We start from the raw sequence: 20,555 nt of genomic DNA on the forward strand, positions 1-20,555 counted from the left end.
GCCTGGAACTGGAGTTCAGCGTAATTGGGAGCTTCTGTCTCCCTCCTGCTTTAGAAAGCCAGCCGCACACTCGGCCACCTGTGTACTCAGCAGTCAGTCCTCTATGCGCGCGTGCCTCTGGACCTCTGCCTTCTGCAGCTCCTGAGTCTCAGTGTGCTTTCTCTTTTCCTGATAGTCCAGATTCCCCCTGAATGGATTTGGGTTCCCAGAGTCTCGCCCGGGACTGGAGTTCAGCACAGTTGGGAGCTTCCATCTCCCTCCCGCTTTAGAAAGCCAGCCATGCACTCAGCCACTGGTGCACTCAGCCACCTGTCCTCTCCGTGCACAAGCGCGCACGTCTCTATACCTCTGCCTTTTGCAGCTCCTCTGAGTCTCAATGTGCTTTCCTCTTTTCTTCCAGTTGTAGAATTTCCACTCAGCCAGCTTTCCTGTGGTTCTGGATGGTGTCCGTTTTGTCTTTTAGTTGTAGTTTTGATATTGTTGTGCAAGGCAGCAGTTTAAGTGTTTACCTATGCCGCCATCTTGGTTTCTCCGTGATTACTTAACTTTAAATAGTTTTGAGTGGTGTTAAGATTTTTAAAAATTTACAAATACAATTAGTATGCATCAGTAATGCCTCATTTTTGTCCATTTTGCTAAAAGATACATAAAAATTGTATTTTTTGCTTATTTAATGTTAAGTTTACTTAATATGTTTACAGAGCAAGCAACCTATAAGTAAATAATAATAAAAAAGTTACACAAAACTTGGAATTCTTTAAAAAGACATTTTTGAAATAATTAATTTTCTAAGCTCACTTCACTCTCAAAAAGCATTTGATACTCTTATCAATAATACAATGGGATAAACCTAAGCTATTAAGAAAATCAATGAAGGGCAATTAATAGAAGAACAAGATAAAGCCAACCAGTGGTAAGCTGGAGCTTCCTGGTACCAGCTTGCAAGTCTAATTCTGTATGTCTTCACACTCCATGTTCAGAGACAGCAGGTTGGTAGCTTGGACCATGGAATGAAACATACCACAAATTAGGACAAATGTTCCCTTTATTTTGGGAGAGGGAACTTAGCAGCACATCACTGAAGCTAGTCCACCTCTGCAAATATCAATTAGAAAACATTCTGGTTCAACTCCATTACTGAGACTACACCCTAAACACATGGTCATCAGTATTATGGATCCACATTAAAGACAGAATAATCTAGAATTCACTAAAATGGTAGAATATAGATTTAAGAAGAATGCCGCCAGTCTTTAATATAAAATATTTCCTACTTGGATGTGATATTAGCAGGCAAAATGGACACTGAAATATTTGTAAATTGATAGAAAAGGTTATAGTAGAAAGGAAAACCCAGAAATTATCTGATTTATTTTGATGCTTTTCTAATCCTATGTAATAAAAGCCTAATATGCTAAGTGTCCAGTTGTCCGGTCAGCTGTTCAACCAATCAAAGCATAATATGTAATGATATGCTAAGGCCACTCAACTGCTCGCCATGACATGCACTAACCACCAGGGGACACACAGTTGACTGTCAACCAGTCACTGTGACATGCACTGACCACCAGGGGGTCGACGCTCCAACTGGTAGGTGAGCTTGTTGCTGGGGTCCAGCTGATCGGGTCTGAGCGAATTGGGACAGACATGCCCTGGAGCCCTCCCATGACCCCTCTCTCTGGCTGGCCAACCTCTTGCGTCCCTCCCCAGCCCCAATCATGCACCGGAGGGGTCCCTTGGCCTGGCCTGTGCCCTCTCACGATCCGTGACCCCTTAGGGGATGTCAAAGAGCCAGTTTTGGCCCTATCCAACAGGCCTGGCTGAGGGACCCCACTGGTGCACGAATTCATGCACCAGGCCTTAGTATACTATAAAATATTTCTCGTGTTTCTTTTTTCTTCTAAATTCAGCACCCAGGAAACCAGTGATAGTAGAAGTTCATACATAGTGTGCTGATAGTTTGAAAGAATTAATATGGCTCTTTAACTTGAAGATAATAAATGGCCTGAATCTCCCATAGCCCTATCCCAAAATCAGCAGGGCAACCTTTCACTTCACTGGTTTAAAAGTGCCCTGGTGGTTTAAAACATAATTGCACTTCTCTGGACACCTAATTGACTACAGAGACTGACTTAGCTACACTAAATACAATTTCATTACTTTAATTTTTGTTCAGTGAAGTGTTCCAAAGTTAAAACAAACTGTTCATGTAAAATCGCATTTCCAGGAAAAGGGGGGGGTGGGGACGGAGTGCTGTCTAAAGTGAGTTTATTTATTTAGCAAAATACCAACTTTTCAGTAGAAGTGAAAAGTTTGGGGTGAAAGTAAAAGGATTTTTATTGATAAGGCTTATTTAGTGAAGGTAATCTTTACTGTCAAGTAACAGAAGGAAATATTAGGACAATTGAAAATAATAATGTCTAAAATGTATTGTGCATTCAAAGTAAGCTCATCCTGAGCTCTTCTGTGTACAACTCATATTTCCATGGTGGGGGGGGTGGGCATTAATATCATGCTCATTTTAGAGAAGGAGAGAATAAAGTTGAGAAAATTTAAGTTGTCCAAGGCCACCCAGCTAAAAAGAGGTGGGCAGGGATGCAAAATAAGATTGTTTGGTTTCAGTGGTCTTGATCATCACATTATTAACAAAATCAAAGTGTGGATAATTTCAATAGCAACACCATTTCCTGTTTACTATGTATGACAAGCTCATTTTATACACCATGCTACCTAATCTACAAAACAAACCTTCTCCTCTCCATACATATTTGGCCCATAGGAAAGGAATCACGTCCACTAATAATTTGTAATAGTTTGCTAGGATGCCCATCACAAGGTACCACACTGGATGACTTAAACAAAGGTTTTATGCAAACAAGATGACAAATAATTAAAAAGAGAAGAGATAACAAAAGACATTTTTGATATATTTTAAATTCCTTGCTCTGTGACACAATGACCAAATCAAATAAACTTTATTAAGCTCCCTAATTTACTTTAAAATGGGCTTAATTTGGCATGCACTTACAATGACACCTAATAGTTTAGAATATATCCTATATAATAAAAGCCTAATACGCTAAGTATCTGGTCGTCCAGTTGGCCATTCAACCAATCAAAGTGTAATATGCTAATGATATGCTAAGGCCGCTCAACTGCTCGCTATAACAGGCACTGACCACCAGGGGGCAGTCGACTGGTCAATTAGTCGCTATGATGTGCACTGACCACCAGGGGGCAGAGGCTCCGACTGGCAGGTTAGCTTGCTGCTGGGGTCCAGCCGATCGGGACTGAGCAAGATGAGTCAGACTTGTCATGGAGCCCTCCCACAGCCCCTCCCCAGCAGGCCAACCTCCCACATCCCTCCCCGGCCCTGATTGTGTAGAAGTGGGGTCCCTCAGCCTGGCCTACACCCTCTCGCAATCTGGGACCCCTTGGGGGATGTCAGAGAGCCGGTTTTGGCCCAACAGCAGAACGACTGGTTGCTATGACACGCACTGACCACCAGGGGGCAGACGCTCAAATCAGGAGCTGCCCTCTGGTGGTCCGTGCGTTCCCACAGGGGGAGCGCTGCTCAGCCAGAAGCTGGGCTCATGGCTGGTGAGTGCAGTGGTGGTGGGGGGAGCCTCTCCCACCTCTGCAGCAGCACTAAGGATGTCAATTGGACTGCGAGAGAGTGCAGGTCTGGCTGAGGGATACCCCACCCCGCCCCAAGTGCACAAATTTTGTGCACTTGGCCTCTAGTATATCTATAATAATAAAAGCATAATGTGCTAATTAGACCAGACATCCTTCCCGACGAAGCCGGGAATGCAAAGGAAGCCCATGTTTTGGGTGTCAGCAGCCAGGGGAAGGAAAGCCTACTCTTGCATGAATTTTGTGCATCGGGCCTCTAGAGAGAGTGTGTGTGTGTGTATGCCTAATTTATTTAAGGGAAATCCTCTTATCTTAAAGTACAGAAAACAGCAAAACAGAGCAAACCTTTGGGTTCCACTGTTGAAAGCTTGAAACAAGCCCTGCTGTTTCAGCGCCCACTCATTTATGGTGCTACCTCTGTCTGCTTTTGTTTCAGTAACACAGAATTTGAACAAAAAATATATAACATTTTAAATTCCATGAATGTAAACTAATGTGTTTTGAGAACTAATTTAAAGTTAAACATTTCTTAAATCTGTTAGAATTCTATTTGCCTTCCAGATACAAACCTTGATTTATAGTAGCCCTAATAAGCAGGAATGTGTTGTCTTATATAGCAAAATTTCCAGAGTTGGCATTTCAGGGTTGATAAACTGCTTAAGGTGCCTTAGAGGATTGCATCACTAATGCTCCCTGCCTCCCAGTACTCCTGCCCTTCCTGAGCACTTTGAAGATGTGCACTGTTGCCCTCTTACAGCCAGGCAAAGCCCTGGGACTAGTTCAGGCCAACAGACAAAGAGCAGAAGTCTAGTGTTACTTTCAAACTAAGGCGGTTAAAAGCCCTTTCCTGACCCTTTCCATCTCACTTCTTCCCTCCCTGGACTTACAAACCCTGTGTTGTAACTGCACACACAAGACAGTAACAGACTAAAATCCCTGAGCTACTATTTAAAAGCAGTTGCCCTAGAGCAGCAATTTTCAACCAGTGTGCCTCAGGAATTTTTAAAACATGCAGTACCTGACTAGTCAGGGGCACTGACCTCTTTTGCCTTAGATAGTCAAATTAAACAATGACAACAAGCAACACAACAATAGTCATCCGGTGTGAATGTCCTGTGTTGAACCCTAAATATATAGGTCATATAGTAGAGTTGCATCTTACTTATTTGTCACATGTCCTAATAAGGTTGCAACTGATTGGGTAATTATTGGTACCAGAAATCCTTATATACAATACAAGTACCTGATTTTTTTTAAGTCACTTTAGAGCACAAATATGTATAATTATTATTTTATAAATCAATTAAAAGTATACCTATTTTTGTCAAATCAGCATAAAATGTACTATATTTTTGGTGTACCACAGAATTTTAGTAATTAGTTTATGTGTGCTGTGAGATGGAAAAGGATGAAAATCACTGCCCTAGAGAGATGATACTACAACTGAGAAATAAACCTTTGTTTAGTAAGCGACTGAAATGTCAGAATTAATTTGTTTCACTCCATAGCCTAGACTCTAGCTAATACATAATGATGGCTTCCATCACCAGGCTTGCAGTTAGATAATCGCCACCCTTTTAGCCATCATTATCACATTTCAGGCCAGGCGGTAGGAGAGAAGGTGAAGGGGCAATAGTGAAAGAAAATCCTAACCAAGTATGCTTTTTCAAATTTCTCTCTCAGAAGGCAAAACTCAATGACTTGTACACAAATTTCATTGACCAAAATTCTTTCACATGGCCGTTTCGGTTACCTGGGAGTATTAGTAGGTGAATATATTTAACTGAATACTCCACCATCCCCCAAATTGGTAAGAAGGGAGAGGAAATTAGCATTAAGTTATTTCCAAAATTTTTAAGGGTCTTCTAATTTCCAAATCCTTCTAACTACTTCTTTCTTGATTTTTGAGTTTCAACCTTCAGGGACACTATCCACCCTGAAACTGTCCCTCTCCCTGCTTCCATAGAACCTCTCTTTCTGTGTTCTTCTCCTTCCCCTCTTACAGCTTTCAATTTTGTTCACTAACGTCTCCTCCTGTCCATATCTCAAAGTTGTTCCTTTTCAGTTTTTATTATTCCACAATTTTCTTTGAACTCAGGTATCCTAGAACTTCATCCATATTTCTCAAAATTATTTTCACTCAACTTCAAAACCTTTCCTACCAACCATTTCTTGTCTTATTCTTTGAAAATTCAATATTTGAATAATTATATATTTGTCTCCCATTAAACTACTACTTTTCCAGTATTTATCATTTCATTTAGAATCAGAAAATGTTTAGGCATGCTCAATTCCCCCATCTCTTATAACCCATCTTACTTTCAACTAATATGCAAATACCAAACACTATCTACTAAATTAAATTTATATAATCCTCCTAACCTTCAACCTGAGAACAACTTTATTGGTTATTATTCTTTTCATCACTCACAGGGGCCAATTTTCAAAGCTTCTGAGTTGGCATGCTTGCCTACATTTTTTCCATCCTCAATCAATACTCATAATGATACTTCCAATTTCAAGTTGGATTATGTAATTTATTTGTTTAAAATAATTATGTATCCCCATACTCCTAATCAACCTTCAGAATAAAAGCCAACTATATTAATAAAGTATGCTGCCGAAACTGGTTTGGCTCAGTGGATGGAGCGTTGGCCTGTGGACTGAAAGGTCCCAGGTTCGATTCTGGTCAAGGGCATGTACCTTGGTTGCGGGCACATCCCCAGTGGGGAGTGTGCAGGAGGCAGCTGATTGATGTTTCTCTCTCATCGATGTTTCTGACTCTCTATCCCTCTCCCTTCCTCTCTGTGAAAAATCAATAAAAAATATATTATAAATAAATAAATAAATAAATAAATAAATAAATAAATAAATAAATAAATAAATAAATAAATAAAGTATGCCAAGATCTTCATGATCAGGTAATCTCCTTGGAATTTCCACTTCTCAAGGAAACAATAGTGCACTATCTTTTACCCAAATGAAACTTCTTAGCATTCTTTTTTTTAAAATATGCTTTTAATGATTTTTTTAGAGAGAGGAAAAGAGAGTGAGAGATAGAAACATCTATGAAAGAAATACTGATCAGTTGCCTCTTGCACACCCCCTACTGGGGGTTGAGTCCAAAACCTGGATAAGTGCTCTGATGGAAAATTGAACCCAAAACCTTTTGGTGTAGGTTACTACACTCTAACCAACTGGGCCACCTGGCCAGAGCATGGCACCATGTCTTGTCACCCTCATTAATTATAAGCCTTGCTTTTAGACTTTGCTGAAATGTACTCCCTCGGTGCAGTTTTCCTTAAATCCTTGAGCCGTCTTTGCCTCTGTGTTGCTCCAGATTTGCTTTATATGAGAACATCTCATGGAAGTGTTTATTTATAGACGAATTCCTTACCAGATTGTGATCTTGCTAAGTATTATATCTGGTTTTGACTGTATGTACTGTCCACTGTCTGGTATGTAGTAAACACTAAATGACCCTCTTAAAAAATAAATTTGTTGATAGATTTTCTTACATGTGCTCTCTCACTGTTTCTCTAAGATTATAACACAATATAACTCCCATCTTAAGCAAGTTGCCTGTAATTATAATTGTCTTTCTAAAACAGAAAATGCAACAGCTGCACCTACTATGAAAATGGATCCTTGGAGAATATAATTAAGTTATTTCAATTTGAACTGAATATTATCAAGAACTATGGGATGTATAACCTTAAGGCATACCTTTCCACCAGATTTTTAATGGTATGTCATTTGCAGAAACTTGTATAACGAGGAAATGAGAATGCAATATTTTTTGCCTGCTCCAATCAGAGGTTTAATGAATGAAATTTTGTATCATATAATGTTACATGCTATCTATAGTCAGAACCTTTAGTAGACCATATAGCTAAGGAGGCTAAGGCCATGTGTTTATTATCTTTGCAACAGTCCTATAGCTCTACTTTGTTTTATTGCTATAGAGTTTCCCTATAATCCACAAAAATATTGCACAACTGTGTTTAAGTCACAAACTGAATCTGTAAAGAAAGCCATTCTAAATTTCTAAACTCTCTAGAAAAGTCTATTCCAAGGTCATTGAGTGGTTTTCTATAAATTATGCCTTCATATAGTAAAATGACTAATTTTACACTTGACAATTACTTTAAGGGATATTTTATGTTTAAATAGTTCAAATACTATGATAAAACAGTTTTTTCAGACATTTATTATATCTCATTTCTTATAATTTTACATTTGATAGTGGCATACATTATTATTGCTGAAATGATCAATGTATGCTAATCAGTTGGTATTCTAGCAAGCATTGTCTCTAAGGAACATTCAGGCTAGATGAAATTTTATTTGACAGATATATTTCATTTAATGCTAGTAACATATGGTAAGTACTGAAAAGATTGCCAATAAAAATAGAAACGTATCATTGGAAAGATATTCCAATAATCATTCAGAATAATCACTATTAACTTCATGAATGCTTTATTGCCAATAATCAATTGCTTACACCTATGTAAAAATCTTTTCAAAGAAAGAAACTTATTACCTAGAAGCAATCATTTATTTTTTGGGTAAAGCATTAATTATTTTAAATGTCTACTTATCTTGAACCACATTTTTCCTCTTATGATTTATAACTATTACTCTTAGTTTTTCCATTTATTCAAACATATAAACCCTCCTGCATTATAAATATAAATCTGAAATTCAGATGATCATCCTAAGTGTTATATATTTTCTGATTAAGATGATCATGGAATAGCTTCAATATGTATTTATAGTAAGTAGTACCAGACGAATAGAGCCTTGACTAATTCATTTCTCATCAACAGTGAGACAAAGGATTGAATATTTGAAAGAATATTTTTGAAGGTAACAGTAATAAAATATGCTTAGAGTATTCAGGGCAATTAATCTATCTCAATCTATTTAAGTGATACCCAATATTATTAAGATAATTAACACTGATACATGTTGATATTGACCCTCACATGAAATCAAATAATATACTCAGAAAAGAAAATGCAATGTCCCAGTGATCTTCTGGACAGGTAAAAATGTTCTACCCGTAACATAAAAGCTGACTACTGTTGTAAATTTTATGATTTATCAAAGATAATTTGATAGGAAATATTAGATAAAAGAATCAAGAAGTCATAATTTCTTCTGATCTCTACAAATACTGTATTCCTACAGAGCACTTACACTGGAAGCCAACTTTAAAAACTGACGAAATTTGATCTGGCCAGGTAGCTCAGTTGGTTGGAATGTTGTCCCGTGCACAGTAGTTTGTGGGTTGGATTCCTGGTCAGGGAACATACTTAGGATCCCTGGTCCTGGCACATGTACAGGAGGCAACTTTTAGGTCTCTCTCTCTTCATTCCTCGCTCTCTAAAGATTAATAAAAACATATCCTAGGGTAAGGATTAAAAAAGAAAAACTGACAAAGTTTAAGGAAAACAAACACAATAGGAAATTTTACTTATAAAGTGAAGTATGAACTCTTGGATCTCATTATTTATATGTGATAATAAAATCACAGAAATAAAAACGTATTCAACTAGAACTTAAGATAAACTCATGGATGCTATACACAATAAGTTATCTATGAGAGTTCTAGATTAAGAATCACACAATTAACCTTTTGAAGTTAATGCCTATTCAGCAAGTTATCCATTTCCTTGCTGCCACTATCAAGGACAATTCATAAACTGATTTTAACATTGGTCTAATCCTCGATAATATAAATTCTAAATAATTTAAATAATAAATTAAATATAGAGGGCAATGCCACCATACCCAGAAGGACAATATTAAAATGTTCATTAAATATTCGAAAGCACAAGGAAAATTGTGAGAGATGTAAAACTCAGAAATGGTAAATCTTACACCTGAGCTTACCCAATAATTTAGTAGTAGAAATAGCACATGTGTACATGATAATTACTTATACTCTAAAAAATATTTTAAAAGGTCTTTCTTTGTGACATTTATGAATACAAGTTGAGAAACTATCTCATTACAGCATATCCTCAGTTACAGGGTAGAGTGAGCACCAAGTGATAAAACGTAATAAAACTATAAACTATGGTTATAATAGTGTGGGCCATGTTTTATTACATGGGAAAATCTAGGAAGATAATTTACAACTATAATGTCACCAGAAACAGAAATATGTCAAATTTTTAATCATCTAATAATTAATCACATTTTTATGAAGAGATGGTTTAAAAAAACATAATAATATGTAACTTCAAGTGTGCATTCTAATTTGACATATGTATATACTACACAGTTATCACCCTAAAAGTCCAGTTACCATCTATTACCATACAGTTGGCCCCCTTTACATATCTGTTTTTGATTCACAGTTGGTAGTCCTTGGATGTGGAGGGCTGACTACATGTATTAACATGTAAAATTTTATATAGGGGACTTGAGCATTCATGCATTTTGTTATCCTCAGTGGATTCTGGAATCAATTCTCTATAGATATACTAAAGGACACCTATGTTTTGGGGGAGTCAAAGTTATGCACAGACTTTCAATTGTACTAGGGGTCAATTTTCCTAATTCCTGAGTTATACAAGAGTCAACTATTTAATTACAAGGTAACATACTTCAGAAAAAAAAAGTTATCCCAGGGTGCTTTTCAGTTACGTCTAGTATGTAATTTTTATTATAGCAGACAAATGTGGTTCTATCATCAAGAAGACCATGAAAGCCGAAACCGGTTTGGCTCAGTGGATAGAGCGTCGGCCTGCGGACTGAAGGGTCCCAGGTTCGATTCCGGTCAAGGGCACGTACCTTGGTTGCGGGCACATCCCCAGTAGGAGGTGTGCAGGAGGCAGCTGATCGATGTTTCTCTCTCATCGATGTTTCTAACTCTCTATCCCTCTCCCTTCCTCTCTGTAAAATATCAATAAAATATATATAAAAAAAGAAGATCATGAAAAATCTTATGTAATAACAAGAATTATTTGTAAGATGAAAACCAGTGGACTATTCTATACAAGCTCTGGTTCATTAGTGTTTAATAAGATAAGTTATCTAGAGAAGATAATATATTTTCCATGTGATCAGAATTCATGAATACTTTATTAACAAGTGTACTGTTAAATATATCCCCCAGGACAAAGTACGATATGTTTGTTGAATGAATGAAAACTAGACCTTATTTTTAGCATGTATTATGCATCCAGGCTTCAGTAAGATTAATTTTTCCTAGGAAAGATATGGTATATCTATAATAACAAAAGCATAATATGCTAATTAGACTGGACGTCCTTCCAGACAACCTTCTGGATGAAGCTAGGGCTGCAAGAGAAGACCGGGACCCAGGTGCCAGAGGGAAGCCGGTGCTGGCAGCTGGGGGAAGGAAGGCCTACACTTGCACGAATTTCGTGCATCAGGCCTCTATATATATATATATATATATATATATATATATATATATATATATATATATATATCAGAATTCAAGAACACTCAAACTTCAATCAAGAAAACTTGTGAAGATTTTTAACAAGGCAAGAATGGAATACAAAAGCTAGGAAGCAAAATCTTAATCTAGCAGATTATAACTTGTCCAGTTAACATAGTGAGGGAAAGAAATCAACTCAATGGAACAGTCCACCAGCCCACAGACTTGATTGTTCTTACTCCTTTGGCAAGTATGTCACTCTGGAATGGCTAAATCTGGCTATGGTAACTTAGGAATGTTAAAACTAATAACTGCCTTTTTCTGTTCTAATTGTGTGATCACTGAGCAAGCTTCTAATTATAATATGTCTTGCCATAAATATCTACTCTCAGGGAGAGACTATGTTGTTATGGTGACATGTTTTCTGGTGCATAAAATAAATAAATAACATTTATTCATTCACTTAAAAAGCATGAGGTACATCATATGCTCTGGATACAGCCCTAAGATTTTTAAATTAAATTGATATGGTATCTGCCTCCACTGAGAATACAGTATTTAAGGAATATAAGCACTGAACAAGGAATTTTAAACTCTAGTGGATATTAAAAGATGTAGACAGTGTTGTGGAAGTGCAGCAGGATGATTTTACCTACTTTAGATACTCAGGGAAGACATAACAGAGGAAGTACTTTTTAAACTGTAATTCGAAGAGGGAATAAACATTAGTCAGGTAAAAAAAAAAAAGGAGAAGAAGGGGCAGAACATTCAGGAAAATTAAGTAATATTTGCAAAGGACTTATTAATTGTGTCCTATTTTAAGAAACTGAAGGGATGCCATTATTACTGGAGCATGGGAAGCAAGGGTGGGAGTAAAGATGAGAACATGATGAATAGCTAAATGAGCACTCTATTTTGTGTGAGTTTGCATAATGTCATCCTGCTCTAACAAGACAGATTCAGTTCTGTCAAAATCCATGATCTCATTCCAAAAAGTGTCTTCATAGCCATCCAGCACGCAGTGATTCCTCATAACCCGATCCTGTCAAGCTCCTTCAATCATTCCCTCAAGAAACAGAATAATTTCAAAAAGTGAAATCCATGAAGTTTTAGAATTTATCATTACAAGTGTTTATAACGGAGGATAAACTGTTCTTGTGGAAGAAAGAAGAGTTAAAAAAGAAAAAAAATATATATTAACAATAGATAATATGACAAAGGTAAATTAAGTACAAAGACATTATTGGAAGCGTATGTGCCTGGGTGTATATATAATTTATTACATTAATATGAAGAATATATGTAAAGAATTTGTACAATTTACCTGAGGATTCAGCAAGACATTTCTACCAAATATAATGGTTTTACTTATGCTCAAACTTGAAAAGTTAAGTATTTACTTTTTAAATATGACCTCATCTAACCTTCCCTTGAGTGATATTATACTTTATTTCCTGAGTAAATTGGAAGTATAACTTGAATTTTCTTTTTAACTGAATTTTCAGTGTTAATCAGTATGCATTTATTATTATGTTCATGAACTCCAATTTAATTGAAAAATATTGCTTAATTATGAAAAACTAGAATTTATAAAAATCCTTTCCCAATCACAAATCCTTTAAAACCCCTGGTTTAAAACTATTATTTCCTAAGAAACTATACAACACATCCACACCATAAGGCAGTGGTCGGCAAACTGCGGCTCGCGAGCCACATGCGGCTCTTTGGCCCCTTGAGTGTGGCTCTTCCACAAAATACCACGGCCTGGGCGAGTCTATTTTGAAGAAGTGGTGTTAGAAGAGGTTTAAGTTTAAAAAATTTGGCTCTCAAAAGAAATTTCAATCGTTGTACTGTTGATATTTGGCTCTGTTGACTAATGAGTTTGCTGACCACTGCATAAGGAAAAAATGAAAAGTTAGAAAAATCATTGTTCTTTTTCTGATAATTGACAACGTTGTGAGAAGACAGACAGGTTTGTACTTTGCTTACTAGTACATAAACCATATACCTTGGGATCATATGTCAAAAGATGAATTTCTCTTCAAACCCTGGGACAAATGTTTCAGGATGATTTCAACAGATTTTAATTGCCAACATTACCCCACAAGAATGGAATTAAAAATTAAATTTCAACCCAGCTGAGTATATATCTTTTTTTTTAACATACTTATTTGTATTGATTTCAGAGAGGAAGAGAGAGGGAGAGATAGAAACATTAATGATGAGAGAGAATCATTGATTGGTTGCCTCCTGCATGCTCCCTACTGGGGATTGAGCCCACAACCTGGGCATGAGCCCTTGTCTGGAATCAAACCCAGGACCCTTCAGTCCACAGGCTGACACTCTAACCACTGAGCCAATTCAGCTAGGGCCTGAGCATATCTACCTAATAAAAGAGTAACATGCTAATTGACCATACTTTCATGACACCCACCAGCCAATCAGGAGAGAGTATGCAAATTAACCCAACAAAGATGGCGGGTTAATTTGTATATGTAGGCACTGAATGGCAGGGGGCAGGGCAGGACGCAGACGTTCCACACACCACCCCAGCCATTCCAGGCCTCTGGGCAGCGTGGGAAGGCAGAAAGGCGGCTCCAGCCAGAGCGAAGGCAGTGCCAGCAGCCAGGGGAAAGAAGGCCCATTCTTGCACGAATCTTCGTGCATCGGGCCTCTACTATCTTAATATTGAACATTAAACATATATTTTCCTTAATAACTCCAAGTAGTAACACCCTAGGGCAGTGGTCGGCAAACTCATTAGTCCACAGAGCCAAATATTAACAACAGTACAATGATTGAAATTTCTTTTGAGAGCCAAATTTTTTAAACTTAAACTTCTTCTAACACCACTTCTTCAAAATAGACTCGTCCTGGCCGTGGTATTTTGTGGAAGAGCCACACTCAAGGGGCCAAAGAGCTGCATGTGGCTTGAGAGCCACAGTTTGCCAACCACTGCCCTAGGGCATATCATTGCTGTTCTCTCTTTCTCAGCTACTTCCACTCTCTCTCCCTACGTAATTTTCACTCAACCTGACCCTTTCTTCTTCCTCTGCAATTGTATTGCTGTTTTTTGTTTTGTTTTGTTTCATTTTTGTCATAGTATTCCTGGAACAATGTATTAATGTTTTTTCGTACTCCCAGTCAATCCCTGATATGCCAAAAAGGTATTTTTAATTTTTTTTTTTTTTTTTTTTTTTTTTTTTTTTTTTTTTACTTTCCAATCATTCAAGCCTAACTAAATGAAGACAATAGTTCCTTTAGAAAAATTCTGAAGTAATTTCCCCAAAAGAAGTTTGGGATGATAGCATGAGTTATATACTCTAGCTCATAAAGTTAATGATATATTGAAGACTAACAATATTTTTTATGAATCAAAACAAATAGGTAATTATCTTGTTGAATATAGAGATGAAAAAATCCTGAACATATTTTACTTCATGAAAGATAATAAACATTAATTTTTAAAAATCCATTACTTTCAAATATAGGAGATAGTGAATTATTAAAATTGTCCTGTTGTATGTGGTATATTGCAAACACGGCTAATATCTCCATGCTTTCCTTTACATAGCCATTGAAATTTGACTGCAGCTTCTCCCAAGAGTCTGTCATCTGCTTTTTCTTAAATTAAAAAGTTCATATCAATTTGAAAATTCATTCTTTCCACTGTCCCATGCTTACTCCAGAAAATAAAACAGCCCGAGTTTTATGTTATTGATGCACAGACTTAGTCCCTTTCCACTCCTGTCTTCTCAGTCCATCCTGTCTCTATCTAGCCATGATTATTGATGTCTACTGGTTCAATTACCATCAATGTGGACTACATACCAGTTATGCTTCTATTCAGACCTCCTGAATCATAGAGACATAGTTATCAATTAGAAAATGTTGATGGAATGTCTTCAAACTAAATATATCTTTAAAAATTTCAATATTAATAGCATCCCTACTGCAAACTTGACCTTCATTCAACATTTTCCAATATGCCTTTAACATTTTGTATGTCAGAAAATGATGTTTTATTTTAGCACTATCTTTTCTTTTCTCACTCCTCAATCCACTACAGAGTCCTTTTCATTATACCTCCTAAATATCTCTCAACTCATTCTACTATTTTTTTTATCTCCATCAATACCATCATAATCCAAGCTACCATGATTTGTTTTTGGATTTCAGCAATCACCTCTCAAGTGGTCTTCCGACAGCCAATTGAGCCCCACTGAAAAATCAATCTTTACACATAAGAACAACCATCTGAAAAGTCAGAATTTAGACCTCTTCATGTAATTGTTTTTGATAAAAAACACTTTAATAAATTCCCACTGTTCTTATCAAATCCTTTACATGGCTTGAAAGGCCCTTCCTAGTTTAATGTTTATACATTTTTTTCCTTCACTAATCTTATCATTCTTTACCCAATTACTGATTCATAATCTACTTTACCCTTTAATAATAAGTTCATTCAATTTTTTTAAATGGCATAAAGGAATATTTTCTTTTAAAACTATCATATCCTAAAATTATGTTCTGAAAACTGCAGTTTTCTGAACATGTCTTGAGTTTCTAAAGAAAGAGACCATACTCACTCAGAATATACTGTTTAAATTTTGCTTTCAGATAAAAGGGTATATAAGATTTAACTACAAAAATAAAGCCAAATTTCTTCCAGGACTATTCTATTAATTTGAAAAGAACCATCAAGTATGGACTGGCATACTAAAGAACACAACTGTAGATTACATTAGAAATGTAATTTCCTTATTCAAGTTTTGATTAAATCACATTACTTCCCATGAATAGAGTGATAAGGAAATACTGATGGGAAGCTCTGTCTTTCAAAATACCAATCTATTTGCCTTATCACTGCCCCGACTTTCTAAAATATCCCTTAGCTCTGACAGCTGCCACTTACAATTTTCCTGTTAATTATAAGTTCTTTCAAAAATTTAAACCTTTAAAGGCCCACATATAACTATTCTTTGATCCCCAATTTGTTTTAGGCAACAACATCAATGCTAGGTTAATAAAAAACATCCACTTACCATATTGTAGGTGGCTCAGAACCTTCAATTTCTAAGTAATCATACTTTTCTTCCATTTGAAAATCAGTAAATATGAGTGAAATCGTGTCCCCAGGCTCTGCTACAATGGTCCAAGTGCAATCGGCATTGTTATGGTATTCATTGGGAAAACTAGGGCTTGATATAATACCACTAGATCCTCTCATTGTTCCTCCACATGCATCTTCAGCTGTTAAGAGTAAGAATGAAATGTTCAGATATAAGTCATTAAGAGAAATGCAACTCTTTTAACATTTTCAAATAAAGTAACAGACCAAATGCTATGATACCAAGTGCATATGAAAAAAATTTAAGCACATATATAAACCACACTGAGTGGCCAGATTATTATGATCTCTGAATGCATAATAATCTGGCCACTCAGTGTATATCTTGACAATTTTTTAACCATTGCTTGAAACAGTAATACCAGTAAGTAAAATCTAAACTCCAATTGATCTCAGGATAACAGAACTAGGATTTTCTTTTCATTGATTAGCTGATAAAGTGAGCAAAATAAAAGAAACATCATCCTTAAAGTCTGTAATGAGAAATCTTTAATCACTTTGTGCATGTTTATGGTAAGGCTGAGCTTTGTTTTTTGTTTTTATGTAGTAAAGAACAAAACGAAGAAACAATTTGAGAGAGAATATAATAGAGTTTTGTTAATGGCATGATTCAAAAGCTATTGAAAATATTTGTGGAATTGCAATTTAAATAAAAATACATCATATGTCCAGAAAACTTTAATTAGAGAGAAATAACATATTAACTAATATATCATTGGTAATATATTCCCTAGTAAAGGCCTGGTGCATGAAATTTGTGCACTCAGGGGGAGGGGTCCCTCAGACCGGCCTGTGCCCTCTCGCAGTCTGGGAGCCCTCGGAGGATGTCCGACTGATGGCTTAGGCCCGCTCCCTACCACCGCTGCTGTGCTCTCCAGCCGTGAGCCCAGCTTCTGGCTGAGCGGTGCTCCCCCTGTGGGAGCACACTGACCACCAGGGGGCAGCTCCTGTGTTGAGTATCTGCCCCCTGGTGGTCAGTGTATGTCATAGCAACTGGTCATTCAGCCGTCGGGCCGAAACCAGCTCTCTGACATCCCCTGAGGTGTCCCGGACTGCGAAAGGGTGCAGGCCGGGCTGAGGAACCCCCCCGCCCCCAAGTGCATGAATTTTTGTGCACCAGGCCTCTAGTATAATATATATTTTTCTAGGTATTCACATAATATATAGATATACAATATTATAAATTTTCTATTAACTATACTTTTGGACTTATAGTTTTCATTTTCCAAATAGGAATTATAAATTCTCCATGAATCTACTTTTCACCAACAGTGTATAATAACAGAGGGGCTACATGACCAGCTATGTTTAGTGTGAAAGTATAAGATCAAGATCCTGATTAATAAAGAAATTGAAGCTATAAAAGCTATCTTGTCATAACACTGTTTAGACCAGTCAAGTTAACAAGTTACTAAATTACTTGTGCAATAAATTGCCTCAAGATTTATGTTGTTGTCTTAATCCACTCAGGGAATTCTTCCAATTCAAGTCAAACATTTGAGGAAAAATGTAGTTCTATAATGACCACTTATTATTTCATGTAAAGACTAATATTTCATGGCTTTCATAAATAGAGATGGCAGCATCCTAACTCCACAAAGGACAGGAAATAGCAAAATGCCTTGATACTGGTGATAACTTTATTACCATGTTCTATGCATCAAATAACATTAGCTTCCTTCTGCCCCACTCTTTATCCATTTAATTCCACAATTCATAAATTTAAAGCATATATATATATTACTTATAAAATATTTAAATTAAATCACAAACTATGTAAATATGATAAATATTTATTTTCATTACAAGTCCTAACAATTTTTTAGAATAATTAAAATGAACTGGTGCTCCTGTCCAGTCTATGAGATATAGGACTATAATTTTCTTGCCAGAGCACACAATGCCTGCCCTCAATACTTTACCTTTAGTGTCTGGTAAATGTGTCTTGCTGCCCCTTCCTCAAATACAAATTAGTTCTACTTTTTTTCTTCTCAGTACTAATACCAACGTTTATTACTGCTTTGCAAATAAAATGTTACACTATTATATATTTGTAGTGGAACTGGTACATAACCTATGGAAATCAGCTCTGTGAGTTATTTATTTCCATCTCCAGATAAAATTGTAGGCAGACATATGGTATTTCAGCTCACACTCAGATTAAAGGAATACATTTCTCCATTTTATAATTAAAAAATGTCAACTGATCAATTAATATGTCCAGTCTTGAGTAGTCACTTACCAAAATATATATACATATCATTGGCTTGAAGTTTTTTGCTCCCCATAGCTTGGGCTTGTGGCAAATGGGGCAGAGCTGAGGAAGAGAAGTGGCTTCTTCCTCCCCATGCTCCTTCCTAGTATTTCTACTCATCCCCCTACTCACTGAGCTCCTTGTGATTCCTCCTGAAGTAGGAATAAATCAGGGGACATGAATCTTTCATTTCCCTGGTCCTGAATTGGTACAAGTTTCCAAGAACTATGGCAGATGATTAAAAAATGATGGTTCTTTTGGTCATGAGCCTTTTTATGGGAACCACCAAGATATCCCAATCATTCCTTCCTTGCTGAGTATGTTTCTCTGCTGACTGCTTACATTCCCTTCATAGCATGGGTATAGAATAGTATATTTCTATCTTGTTTCTGACTATGTCTTCTTATCACTGAGGTGAGCCTCTTGGGCAGGATCTAAGACCATTCCAGGCCAGAAATCCCTCACAAAAGTCCTGCATATGGTCAATGGAAAACATGCTCCATGTATTCTTCCTCTGTGGAAATTCAGTTTCTTCCCAAATGCAGCCCTATGTGTTTGCAAGAGACATGTAAATATTTCATCCATGGTTTTAAAAATAATACATTGTGTTCTCCAAGCTCCAGGGTATACAAATAAAATTCTTTGTATGACACATGAAATGGAGAGCAACTTGTAGAATAGATCACTCCAGGCAAATTCTTATTTTACAGCAAAATGACTTCAAGCCTAAAATGGATCCGCTTATACTTGAAAACAAGAATAAGAATTCAGATCTTCTAGCATACAGACCAATGCTCTTGCCAATTCTTATAACAATTTCTTTGTTCAGCACTGCTGTTTGATATCTTTATTACTACACAAACTATCATAGAATCCTTACATGACAGAATTTGATACAGGTAAAGATTGCTTTTTAGTACATGCCAGATAGGCAGAATTTTGTCTAGGTGGCACAATTTGAATGCTGGAACCTATGTATTATGATTTGGCCCGAACTTCATACAGTATTTATAAAAACCAATACATTTTCTGTAATCATGGACTCAGAGAGCAGAATGTATTATATAAACTAAAATTTTTATTTTAAGCAGAGATAGGACACATGAAAGGCAGCACTGGAACAAGCCATGACACCCTTAAACCTAGTCCTGGGCTCTCTTTGCTAAGTAATATCGCCTGATCTCTGGTCAAAGTGAGTTGGTACAAATCCTGTCAGTAACCTTTATTTTTTTCTAACTGAAATATAATTGGCATACAATGTCCTATTCATTTCAGGTGTACAACATAGTGATTCAATATTTATATACATTATAAAATGATCACCACAATAAGTTAACATCTGTCACCATAAAAAGTTATTACAATATTACTGACTATATTCCTAAGCTGTATAATTTGTACCTCTTAATCAACTATTTTACCCGTCCCCAAACCCCTTCACCCCCCTTACAACCACCAGTTTGTTTTCTGCATTTATTAGTCTGTTTGTATTTTGTTTCTTCATTAGTTTTGTTTTTTAGATTTCACATACAGGTAAAATCATATATTTGTCATTCTCTATCTGACCTATTTCACTTAGCATAATGCCTTCTATATTCACTCATGTCACAAATGGCAAGATTTATTTCTTTTCTATGGCTGAGTAATATTCCATAGTATATGCATACCAAAAATTATTTATCCATTCATCTACTGATGAACACATATGGTGCTTCCATTTCTTGGCTACTGTAACTGATGCTGCAGTAAACATATGGGTATTTCCATCTCTTCAAATTCATGTTTTTTCTTCTTCTGATAAACACCCAGAAGTGAAATTGCTACATGGTGTGAGAGTTTTATTTTTAATTATTTGAGGAACCTCCATACTATGTTCCAGAGCGGGTGCACTAAATAACATTCAACCTTTTTTTCCATATCCTCAACACTTAAGCACTTTTTGTGTTTTGTTAATAGCCATTTTGATAGGAGTGAGGTGATATCTCATTGAGGTTTTGATTTGAATTTCCTTGATGATTAGTGATGTTCAGCAATTTTTCATATGCCTGTTGGCCACCTATGTATTCTTTGAAAAGATGTCTATTAAAGATCTCTGCCCATTTTTTAATTGT

At 36.4% G+C, this 20,555-nt stretch overlaps 1 protein-coding gene across 2 annotated transcripts in view; it reads right to left on the minus strand.

The window, feature by feature from the left end:
* Nucleotides 1-20,555, minus strand: part of CSMD3 (CUB and Sushi multiple domains 3) — a 931,825-nt gene that overhangs the window by 653,227 nt on the left and 258,043 nt on the right. For both annotated transcript variants that reach the window (XM_080646869.1, XM_080646870.1), the window contains exon 5: nt 16,105-16,312. In XM_080646869.1, coding sequence (XP_080502995.1) covers nt 16,105-16,312 — 208 coding nt within the window. The remainder of the gene's footprint in view (nt 1-16,104; nt 16,313-20,555) is intronic.

Source organism: Plecotus auritus (genome assembly GCF_963455305.1).
Source record: "Plecotus auritus genome assembly, chromosome: 11".
Taxonomy (NCBI): Eukaryota; Metazoa; Chordata; class Mammalia; order Chiroptera; family Vespertilionidae; genus Plecotus; species Plecotus auritus.